A 12,603-nucleotide genomic window follows, 5' to 3' on the forward strand; every position below is an offset into this window, starting at 1 on the left:
GAAACAGTGTGAGTAAGGACATATAAACAAATTCAAGTTGTATACTAGGAACAGTGAATTGACCACCTGGCTACATTGGAAGGAATATATTGGAGAAGTGTGAAAGGTATATTGGAACCAGATGATGAATGAGCTTGAATGCTAGGATAAGATACATTGGGGTCAAATAAGAGAAAAGCTTGAACATTAAGCTAAATTTGAACTTTTTCTTGGGTGGAATTTCTTAATAATAATATCTGACATTTTTATAGCAATTTACACATATTATTTATCCTTTTGTTTTTTAATATTTTATTTCCAAATTACATGTAAAAAATTTTTAACCATCATTTAAAAATTTTTTCAGTTCCAAATTCTCTCCTTCCCTCCCCTCTTCCTTGGGAAGGCAAGGAATTTGATATTGATTATACATGTGAAGTCATGGAAAACATATTTTCATATTAACTATGTTGTAAAAGAAAACAGACAAAAAATAAAACAGGAAAAAAAAGAAAGTAATAAAAAGTAACCTTCAATCTGCATTCAGAATTCATCAGTTCTCTCTTTGGAGGTTGATAGCATTTTTCATTGTAGGTCCTTTGAAATTGTCTTGGGTCATTATCTTAATTATTATTAATCATAATTTTAAATATCTAAGTCTGTCACAGTTGATCATCCTTTACAATATTGTTGTTGCTACAGTGTTCTGTTGGTTCTACTCACTTCACTTTGAGGTCATATAAGTCTGAAACCATCCTGCTCATCATTTTCTTATAGGACAATAGTATTCCATCACAATGATATAACAGCTATTCCCTAATCAATCGACAGCCCCTCAATATTATACAATACTGTATATCTTTAAGCATAGGTCCAAATTGTTCTCCAGAATCTTTGGACCAGTTGACAACTCCACCAATAGTGCATTGATCTCTGAATGTTTCCCCATATCCTCCAGCATTTGTCATTTTCCTTTTCTGTCATATTAGCCAATCTGAAAGGTATAGGATGGTACCTCAGAGGGTTTTTTTTTTTTTCTTTTAAGGCTGGGAACAGCTTTATTGGTTAAAGTCTCAAACACTGGTTGTCACGCCCACTCTGAAATGGACTGGGTGGTGCTGAGCTTCCTTCTTCACCAAGGGGAGGTGCTCCCTAGTCCCCATGGTCCTCTGCACGCTTGAGAGCTGGTAGAAATGGGGAGATGGGGGACAACCAACTGCTAGGCCAGGAAGCATTTAACACTGAGCATGAAGTCTTGGGAATGGTCGGCATGGATCCAGTGGTCGGCTCCTGGGACAGACAAAATCTAAGCTTTAGGAAACAGACGCTTGATCTCAGAGAAGTGACTTGGCTGGATGAATGTGGACTTAGTATCATTGAGGAAGAGTGTGGGGCCAGGGCAGGATTTCTGGAGTGGGGTAAGTCCATGATCTTGTCCATCTAGGATCAGGGCTTCAACATTGACCCTCCACTCAAACTGCCAGCTGCTGGCTTTCACCAGATTGGTAAGGAGGAACTGCTGCACAGTGGAGTCCTTGATAACAGGACTGAGTTGCTGGCCTGCAACTTTGCATGGCTGAGAGGGGCAGTTGTTGGCAACAGGCTGACAAACATGTAGATCAAGTGTTCCACCAGCTCCGGATGACCTACTGTACTCTCAAGGGTGTCTCTGAGGCAGGGTAGGTGAGAGCAGAGCTCCTCTGCAGCTGTCTTGCCCCGCACCCCCCGTTTGATGAGGACATCTGGGGTCAGACCAAGCTGGTGCAGGAGGCCCTCCAAGTCGGCACTCATGGCCTCATAGCAGAAATCAGGGCTCTGTGGGCTTTCTCCATGATTCTGAGCATCCATTACCAGCACCTTCCTGCCAGTTTGCTGCTGAAAGGTCTTGCCAATGGTCTGGAAGTTAGTTTTGCTGCCAAACAACCCATGTTGGAAGACTAGGTGTGGGTGGGTATCTGCAGAGTCCAGCAGCTTGTAGGAGAGGGACACTGGCTCCAGCAGATGCAGTCTCCACCCTCAGCTGCCACTCCAACCTCAGAGTTGTTTTAATTTATATTTCTCTAATTAATAGTAATTTAGATCATTTTATATGGCTTTTTCTAGCTTAAATTTCTTCTGAAAACTGCTTGTTCATATTTGTTGATCATTTATCAACTGGGGAATGACTCTTATTTGTATAAATTTGGCTCAGCTACCTACATATTTGAGAGATGAGACCTTTATCAGAGAAACTTGTTGAAATATTTTCCCCAGTTCCCTGTTTTTCTTCTAGTTTTTGACTGCATTAGTTTTGTTTATGCAAAAGCTTTTTAACACTGTGTAATCAAAATTATCTATTTTACTTCTCATGATCCTTTCTATCTCTTGTTTGGTCCTAAACTCTTTCATTAGTCAGAGATACAATAGGGACATTTTTCCAAGTTCCCTTAATTTACTTATTATATTACTCTTTACTTATTCATTCTGGCCTTATCTTGTTATATTATGTAAAATGTTGGTTTATGCCTAGCTTCTGCCAAATTGCCTTCTAATTTCTCAACAGTTTTTGTCAGATGTTGAGTTCTTACCCCATAAGCTTGGATCTTTGGGTATATCAAGCACTAGATTACTATAGTCATTTACTACTGTGTATTGTGTAATTTACTTCTTCCACTGATCCACCACTCTGTTTCTTAGTCACTACCAGAGTATTTTTGATGATTTTCACTTTGCAATATAGTTTGAAATCTGGAATTGCTAGGCTGCCTTCCTTTACACTTTTTTTTCTCCACTGATTCCCTTGATAGTCTTGATCTTTTTGTTCTGCCAGGGGAATGAAATAATTCTTTGGTAGTTTGACTGGTGTGGCATTGAATAAGTAAATTAACTCAGGTAGAATTGTCATTTATGTTATGTTGACTTTGCCTGCTTATGAACAATTAATATTTCTGCAGTTGTTTAGATCTGTCTTTATTTCTGCGAAATTTCTGTGAAAAGTGTTTTGTAATTGTATTCATATAATCCCTGGTTTGTCTTGGCAGGTAGTCTCCCAAGTATTTTATATTGTCTGCAATTATTTTAAATTGAATTTCTCTTTCTATCTATTGCTGCTGGGTTTTGTTAGCAGTATTACATATTTTATTTCATTTGAGTTTCATAGAAGCCTTGTGAAGTAGGTGCTAAAGACATTATTAACCCCCATTTAAAATGGAGTTACTGAGGCTTAGAGAAGAGACTCACCCATGGCCATTCAACTAATAACTATTGGAAGCAATATTTGAACCTGTTTTTTCCTAACTTCAGGTCAAGCACTCTATGCCTCTCTTAAAAATTCTGACAATTTTATTCTGATGTAGATAGATTCATAGGTAAGAATCTTTTGAGATTACTTGTCCAAATTCCTTACCCTATGAAGGATTATACTTGAAACCCTATCAGAGAGATAAGAATATGTTCTATTTTTAAAGACCCGATTAGATGCCACAATTTTCCTAGTAGTTCATTGTTAAAGAAATTACTCATTAAATTTCAAATCCCATTCAATCCCATAGACTTTTCATTTTTAATTTAGCAGGACTTAAGTGTACCTACTTTTAGTTATAGCTAATAATAACAAATGATGTTTTATAGTGTTTACCACGTGACAGACATTGTGCTAATTATTATCTTATTGAATTATTGAATTTTAAACTTTTATTTATCCATTTTTAATGGCACAAGTTTGTTATTACATATACCTTTCTAGGCTACCTAAAATGAAGTTGCAGATTGAAGAACATTTAGATCAATCTCTTTAATGTATAGAATATTGGGAAGTTAAGGTGGGGGGAGGGGGAGGAATATGGTAAACTCTACCAAAGGAAACAAGATGTCAAATACGTGTTTTTATCAATTGTATGATATTATTATTCCTACTGATATCAGTATTTCAATTCTACCCTCAATAACAATATAATAATTTCTAAAAAGGACCTTAAGGATAAGTTAATATTACTATGTAGAACGTTAAAAAATAGAATTACGTAAATTAATAATACTCCATAAGATTAAGTTTATAATACTTTGTAGACCAAAGAATCATAGAATCTTACAGCTGAAAAATACTTTAGAGGTATATCAAATACAATTCTCATATGAACAGGAATCCACCACACAAAAGTCATGACAAATGATTATTTAGCCTTAACTTAAAAACCTTTGGGGATGATCCGCTCCCCCCCCCCCCCCCGACAGCCCGTCTTATGCATTATGGAGTCTTTCCAGGTATTGAGCCAAAATCTGGTTCTCTGCAACTTCTTTCTATGTCTCCTAATCCTGACTTGGAGACCAAGCAGGACAAGTTTAATTTATCCTCCATATGACACTTTGATCCCTCTTCAAGTATTTGAAGACAGTGATCATGTTATTCTGTTTTTTCTTCTCCACACTAAACTTCTTCATCAGTGTCTTCTACTGAACCTCATATGGCATGACCTCACCATCCTCATAGCCCTTTTCCAGATGAACTGTGGTTTTAGAATGTCCTTAAAATGTGGTGCCTAGAACTGAATAGAGTACCCCAGATATTATCTAAGGATAAGGATATGGCTTTTATATCCCTTTTTCTAGATGCAGTGTCTCTGAATGAAGTCTTAAGGTTATATTAACTGTTTCAGATGCAATGTCACACTGTTGAGTCACATTGTATTTGTAGTTCTTTAAAACCTATAAATCTTATCCATACAAACTATTGTCTAGCCATGTCTCCCTTATCTTGTACTTATTAAACTGTTTATTCAGATATTTGTTTGCCCACATTTAGATTCTATCTTAGTAGCTTTGCCCTATTATCTTAGTCTAACAAAGTAATTTTGACTTCTGACAGTATTGTTTAATTGCGAACTATCCTTCTCAGCTTTATGTCATGTGCAAATAAATAGCCTTTATCCAAACTATTAATAAAAATATGGAGAAAAATCATGACCAAGGACAGGTCATTGGGAGACTGCAGTAGAGATGCTCTAAAGTTTACATTTGTCAATTACTGACTACATATTGGTTTCTACATTTTGCTGTTCTGAATCTACTTAACCATATTATTATCTAGCCAAGATCTCTCCATCTTGTCCAGGAGGGTATCATAAAAGGCTTCATTAAATACCTTGTTGAAACCATGTCCATGACATTGCTCTCATTTACCAATATAGTAATCTTGTAAAATAGAAAATGAGATTAGTCTAGAATGTCTTGATGAACCAATGCTGTTCTTAGTGATTGTTTCCCTTTCTAAAAGCTCCCGAGCTTTTTCTTTCTTTAGTATGCTCTAGGGATTATCTAGGAATTAAGGGAAAAGTTATCAGTGATGTCAAACATACTTCCTTTTGTTAAGGTTTCTAGTTCACCTTGTTTATTACCCAAATTTAGCTTGTTTATGTGGACAACTGAGGTCATGAATCTTATTACTGCTCCTCTTCTTAGATATTGTCTCTTGATAATTACTCATGTTCTCTATCAATGGTTGTCTTCCTATGTCATACCATTTTCATAAGAATTTTCTCGCAATTGATGAATGTGGTGATGTTTCATTTCCTTTTATCTTCATTTTTAAACTCTCTTGAGAAGATTCACTTATCTCCAAGTAAACATATTTTATCTACTCTTGTGAAGTATAGTCCATTCCTGGCTAAGATCCCATCTTTCTCTCATTTTATTTCAGCCTATGTATTTATTTTTTAAATTTTTCTGCTTATTTCTAAGTGGAAGTTGGCTTTAAAACTGGCACTTAGATTATATGGGGGAACTTGGTCTTATGAATCTGTTTTTAGTGCCTAGAAAGATTCATGCCTGCCAAGAATAAATACTGTAGCTCGAAATGTAGGTAATTAAACTGATTTCTATTTAATTGAATTTTACTGTTAAGCTCTTCAGTTAAAATTTAGGAATTGAGGGAATGGGAGAAAATTATTCTCAGCATAAACATTCCATTTAGTGTGTCCTTGCAGTCTGAATAAGAATATACTAGTCCTAAAGCATTTTTAGATATAACCCAAATCCAAATCATAACATATTCTCAAACAATAATGTGCCTTTTGTCAGGCAAACTACGTAGGAAGTTCCTGTTATACCTCCCCTTTGCCTCCCCCACACCCTTTCTCTCCTACATGCTCTAAAATTATTCTATTAGCCTTTATTATAACCCATTTTTAATTCTATAGCTAAGAAATTGGCTTACTAAAGGTCTCTTTCACAGGTTTCCAAAATGTCCTCCTATCCCTCAGTAGAAACTTTGAAAATCTGGTCTGAAACAGTAGTGTGTCTTTTCTAGCCTTTTAGCTTGGTCATCATAGGTCATTTCACCATCAGCTTCCTAGTTAAAGCCTTAAAAAGTCTGCTTTTCCCATTTTAATCCTTCATTGAGACACAACTTTTCTCTCTCTTGTCCCTAAAACCATCCCATATGATCCTTTCCTACCTCATATGGAAGGACTTCTTTTCTCAATTTCCTTTTCTTCCAGTAAAACTTAGTTCCTTATTCTGAATCTGCCCTCCCAGGTGAGTATACCCCAACTCCCTCTCCACTCCCATTTATCTCTTCTTGGTTAAACTAAACTCATGCATTAGAGAATCAATAGAGACTAAACACTTTCCCCTCACTCTCAGTTGGAGATTTTCAATCAATTTCACATGTTACCATTTTGAGGCACAGGCCTCCTGTGGCTCCTCTCTTTCCCTAGTGGTGAATCCCTCTCAGCCCTAACTTGATGGTGCAGTAACAAATAACAATATATGGCAATATTGAAATATAAACATATTATTTGAGCTGTGGCATCTAGTCATGGGTTATTGTAGTAAACCCCTTTAGAGCAACTTACAGATAACTCAGGTGGATGTAGTGGATAATGGGATAACATTAGGATACCATTCACTTTACTTGTATGTATATTTACTACTGGTTTCTTCATCTCATAAATATCTCACTTCTTTTATGAGACAAATAGGTTGATGATGAATTTCACAGACTTCAACAATTCTATGAACAGAAAGGCAGATAGTTTATTTAATCAGGACACAACATAATATGATCCTAAACCCAAATATTGTTCCTAGTGAAAATGAAGCCCAGCCAAAGTTCCCAGCCTTCTCCTAATAAAATTGTAAAGATATTAAGAGTGTGGATCTAAGATCACCAATCATATTGGGAATGTTAGTTTGCAAAAATAAGTCTTATCTCTCTCATGATATCACCTTCTATAATTCTAAACTAGAGTTGGCTTTAGTCTTTCTGATCTATAATACCACTTGCAATTTATCCCACATTTTGGGGCACTTGATTTGTTTATTGTCTTCTAATTGTTTCACATATGAAAGTTTCCTTAGATAGATTGTAAGCCTCTTGAATATGTCAAACACTTTTGTATGTGTGTCATATCCATAGCGTTTATATAACACTTTAAAATTTGCAAAGCACTTTACAAATATTTTCTCACTTTTCTCCACAACAAAGAAGGGAAGTGGATGCTATTATTTATCTTCAGTTTACAGATGAAATAGCTGAAACGCAGAGAGGTTAAGAGACATGCTCAGGGTCGTGAAGCTAGGGTGTATCTGAGGTTGGGTGTTCTATTCACTGGGCAATGTAGTGACAAGTATAATATTGTGCACAAAGTAGGCAGTCAATAAATACTTGCTGATTGAATACACATTCATATTAAGTTGTAGTTTAGTGGAAAGAATGGAGGAAAGATTGTTAAAATACAAGTGGTTCAGCCTTTATTTTTCCACTAAATCAAATTTGATTTTCTGGAAATCCTTTGAACTCACTGGGCCTCAGTTGTCCTATCTATAAAATAAGGGTTGGACTAAAATCATAAAGCCATAGACAACCAGAGTTGGGAGGGACCCTACAGATCACCTACCTGATGAAACTGAGTCCTAGAGGGGTAGACTTGCCCGACTGGCAAAGTCACATAGGGAATTAGTTAACGAAGTCAAAACTAGGACATAGATTTCCTGATCTCAATCTAGTGTTCTTTCCACTGTATCAACCTACTTTTCAGAAATTCTTCTAAACTTAAAAAAATCATGATTTTCGGTTGCATTCCCTGAGCAACACAAATATAGGTAACAGATATTTTCAAGTTCATGAAACTTCTATCAAAGGAACCAATCAGAAAAAGTTATTTTTCTTAGCTTTCTTGGTAGAGAAAATATGTACAAAAATAAACTATATAATTCTCTTTCTTTTGTCTTAAATTACTTTTAGCAAGCTCTATTTCCAAGATTGGCTCTGACCCTCTAAAAATTGTACATGACGCTGTGGAAGAAACTACAGATTGGATCTATGGATTTTTTTCATTACTATCTGATATCATATCTTCTGATGGTGAAGAAGAAGAAGATGAAGATGATGGAGCTGACACTGATGAAGGTAAGAGGAAATGGCATGTGTTTGGCAGTTTGTACTCTAATTCTTCATGTATTATCATGGCTTATTTAGTTTTAACCACATGTGGTACTAAAGTCAAGCCAGAAAATAATGAAATGGATCTCTAGCCCAGTACTAATAGCACATCAACTGACTGCTCTGCCCAGTAAATGGGTCTCTATAAAGCTTTCATCTTGCATTCGATTTGCCATTATAGCTCCAATGTCAGTGAAGAGGCCAGATCATTTGATACTGTAAACCCATGATAGAAACACATTTCCAGATGCTTCTTAGGATAAGACTTAGTCCACAGCTTTGTCTCTGATTTTGAGACTAGAAGGACTAAAAGGGCAACAGTGAAACGAAATGTACACATAACATTTAGGGAACCTGGAGACATCCTTTTCATTCCACTCAGAACAGTAGGAGATAATGCTGCCAAAATCTCAACTGACATAGCTGAACTGGATGGGTCGTGAGAAAGCAGAATGCAATTCTATTCAAAGTGATGTAATTATGTAACTAACCTAGCTTTTCTGTTATATTTATTGGGGTAACGGGAAACTGCAAATATTGGGAAAAAACTATTAAGTGTATTTCGAGAAAAAAAAGGAAGAAAAAACAAAAAAAATCAGTTTTTTTTACAACTCTTTTTTAAAATGATGGCTCAGTAGCTATTTCCATGTTAGCTTTCAGAAGTAAAGGTCATAGGCAGTGTCCTACTGTGATTTGATGGGTGTCACAACCATGTCAGGCTAACAGGTGTTTATTATAAAGCCCCCTTCTTGAACTCATTTGATGGTTTTTAAATTTTCGTTTCTGATTCATTTGGCCCCCTGGAAAAGGTCAAAATGAAGATCAGAGACAAACTGAAGAAAGCATGATGTGAACCTGTTACTGTCTGAAATGATTTCCTGCCATAATTTTGTTAAATGCATGGAAGTGAAACTGCCTTAAATGAATATGTATAAACCAGGATTATCCAGTGTTGAAAAGCTTTGAATTTGGGAGACAGAGGTGAAGTTATATGCAAAAACAAATAGACCACAGCTCATCTGGACTTGCTTGTCAAAATTAGCAATGAAATTTAATATGTACATGAAAGAAAAAGAGAAAAAAGAGAGACAGTATTGTCATGCTGAATATTTTCTAATTTACTCTTTCTGTCTTGGATTAGGAGAAGAGGAAGAGCCTCCTTTGAAAAAATATGGTGAGTTGCTTTCACTTTTAGAGAAATGTTTTTTGGTAGTGTTAATGTTTATTCTCAAGAGGAATTGAATATATTTTTTCTGTGACTTCTGACACTGTATGCCAATGCTTACTGCTTAGATTAGAAATTGTAGATGAGAAGGGAGAAATGGTGTATCTTTTATACACAGAGGTTCTGGAACAGTGAACTGAGAAAGAGGGTTTCTTGGGGTTCACTAGCTTTGAGTGTCTGGGCTTCCAAATTTACTAGCGATGTGGCCTTCGGCAAATGACTTAATCTTCTGGATCCCAATTACTTCATTTGCAACATTGGGGAAAAATACTTATGCTATTTATGTTGCAGGGGCATTGTGAGGGGGAAAAAAAGATTAAAGCATCACATAAATCGAAATCATTTTTACCACTTGACCTGCTATAATTATGGAGGATGCTTATTTGTTCCATTTTTCAGGTTTTTTTCCCTACTCCTCTATTTTTCCTTATGACTAATTACCCTCATTTGTAAGGTGGCTTCCTGGGTTAGGACTGTAGTCTCTGGCCTTGGAAAACCCTAAAGTTATTCAGATGAGAGTTTGTTAGGAGCCTACTCTGAAAAAAAAAAACTGAGCTAACTATCCTTTTATAATGTTTTCAATACTAAGCACTCTTTAAAACTTTAAAGATGTTTTGAAAGAATGGATAGCCAAATTCATAGGGAAATTATTCTGCTAATATAGTTTGTTTAAAAATGTGTATACTAGCTATGTGACCATGGGCAAGTCACTTAACTCTGATTGCCTCTCCCAAAACCAAAGAAAAAAAAATAAAACAAAATAAAAACCTTTGTATAGTCAAGAGATAAAAAGACGCTATTTGTCAACTATATTTACAGAACATGAGAAATTTTTGATGTGGACTAATATGTTCATACATCAAAAATCACTAATGTGATCATAGAAATCATTCAGACCTAGAGAAGCAATATGATGTGATGGAAAGATAATTAGAGTCCTGAGACCTGTATTCAAATTTTGACTGTATTACTTCCTCACTGTATGACCACATGGAAAGTAAACTCTGAGTTTCAATTATATATAAAATGGGAATAAGAATACTATGGTATACCATATGACTATAGTGTAATATAATAAGAATACAATAGCATGGTACATAGTATTAATAAGTATACTACAGTATACTTATTATTATACAGTTACATATATATTATATATATATATTATTATACTATGGTATAATATAGTAATAATACTGGGGCAGCTAGGTGGCGCAGAGCGTAAGAGCACTGGCCCCAGAGTCAGGAGGACCCAGGACTGGTTCTGGCCTCAGATACTTAACACCCACACACACACACACACACACACACACAAAAAAACTGGCCATGTAACCTTGGGCAAGTTACTTAACCCCAATTGCTTTAAAAATAATGATAATAACATAAGAATACTATAATATAATATGGTACTATACTGCAATACTATAGTATAATAGAAATAGACTAAGCATCAACGTTGTGGGCTTGAGAAAGTAAAAACATTTCTGAGTGTCCTTTCATCATATTAAAAATGAGGATAAGAATGATTGTACTATCTACTTCATGGGTGAGTTTAAGGGAAGAAAGTGCATTGTAAAATTTAATACTCTGTTAAACAACAACAAATTAACAAACTATTTACATTACTTACTCAACAAGACTGTTATAAGGAAAGCATGGTGAAATTTTAAAGTACTCTGCAAATGTTGGTTTAGGGATAGAGTATGGATAGAATATTGACCTTGGAGTAGGGTGTCTCCTGGGTTGAAATTTTATGTCTGATGTATAATAGTTGTTGATTGTGGGTAAATCACATCTTCTCTCCCTGCCATAAGCAACTAATGCTTTGATGAGACCATATGAAGTTTTCATGTTGGGATTTCCTCTGAAATGATTAAATCAAATTTGGATGACTGTCCCTCAGAAAATCTAAATATATTTTTTGTTAGTTTAACTGTTACATTATACTGAAGAAAATGAGGCCCATAGAAGTATCATGATACAGTGGAATGATAACTCACTCTGGAGTCAGAGAACCATGAATCAAATTCCACCTCTGATATTTATTACTTTGGAGACATTGTAATAGGTAAGGTCCTTAATCTTCTTCGGCCTAAGCTTCCTTATGGCTTCTGAAATCCATTTCAGCTCTAGAGGTATCATACCTATCGAGTTAAATACTTGCTAGGTGTTATATTGGAGAAGGAAATGGCAAACCACTCCAGTATCTTTGCCAAGAGAACCCCAAATGGGGTCACAAAGAGTCAGACACAACTGAAATGACTGAACAAAAATGTATTGTGTAATCTGATAGTGGCAATTAGGACCTAGAACCCAGGTTTCTTGATTCCCAGGATGGCACTATTATCACTGTATACTGCTTCTAATGATGCATTTAATCTTCCAGTTTCTTTTGCTGGGTCTTCATCCATATCCCACCTGCTAATGTATACATTCCACAGGCCTTTATCCTGCACCCTCTTCTATTCTCCTTGATACCGTTTCACTTGGTGAGCTAATCAGTTTCCATGGATTCAGATGATAGCATAGTTATCATCCTCTGTGCTAATGATTCTCAGATCTGCTTATCCATCCCTAACCTCTTTCCTGACCTGCAATCTTACATTAATAGCTACCTGTTGGATATCTCAAACTAGATGCCCCATGGACATCTTAAACTCTCAACAAATCCAAATCTGAACTGATTCTTTTTAAACCTCCCCTCATTCTAACTTCTGTGTTACTGGTGAGGGAAACCTGATTCTCTCAAAATTCCCTATTCTTTCCTCTGTTACTGCTGCCATGAGATAGATGCTCATCAACTTTGCCTTGGATTATATTGCAATAGCTTCTTGGTTGGGTTTCTTCTCAAAAATCTCTCCCCACTTCAGTTTATCCTCCACACACCTGCCAAGGTGAACTTCCTAAAGTACAAGTCTGACCATATCATCCCCCTCCTCAATAAACTCTGATGGCTTCCTATCATCTCCAGGATTAAATA

General features: G+C 35.8%; 1 protein-coding gene and 1 pseudogene across 37 annotated transcripts in view; one reads left to right on the forward strand and one right to left on the reverse strand.

Annotated features, from left to right (window-relative positions):
• TRDN (triadin) overlaps positions 1–12,603 on the forward strand; it is a 565,674-nt gene that overhangs the window by 108,900 nt on the left and 444,171 nt on the right. For all 37 annotated transcript variants that reach the window (XM_069076909.1, XM_069076882.1, XM_069076893.1 and 34 more), the window contains 2 exons: positions 8,201–8,365; positions 9,540–9,572. In XM_069076909.1, the coding sequence (XP_068933010.1) occupies positions 8,201–8,365; positions 9,540–9,572 (198 nt within the window). The remainder of the gene's footprint in view (positions 1–8,200; positions 8,366–9,539; positions 9,573–12,603) is intronic.
• Positions 1,199–3,202, reverse strand: LOC138153140 (sn-1-specific diacylglycerol lipase ABHD11-like; annotated as a pseudogene).

This window comes from Petaurus breviceps, unplaced genomic scaffold (genome assembly GCF_028583685.1).
Source record: "Petaurus breviceps papuanus isolate PSGF00001 unplaced genomic scaffold, PetGlider_PUasm1.0 90977, whole genome shotgun sequence".
NCBI classification, from domain to species: Eukaryota; Metazoa; Chordata; class Mammalia; order Diprotodontia; family Petauridae; genus Petaurus; species Petaurus breviceps.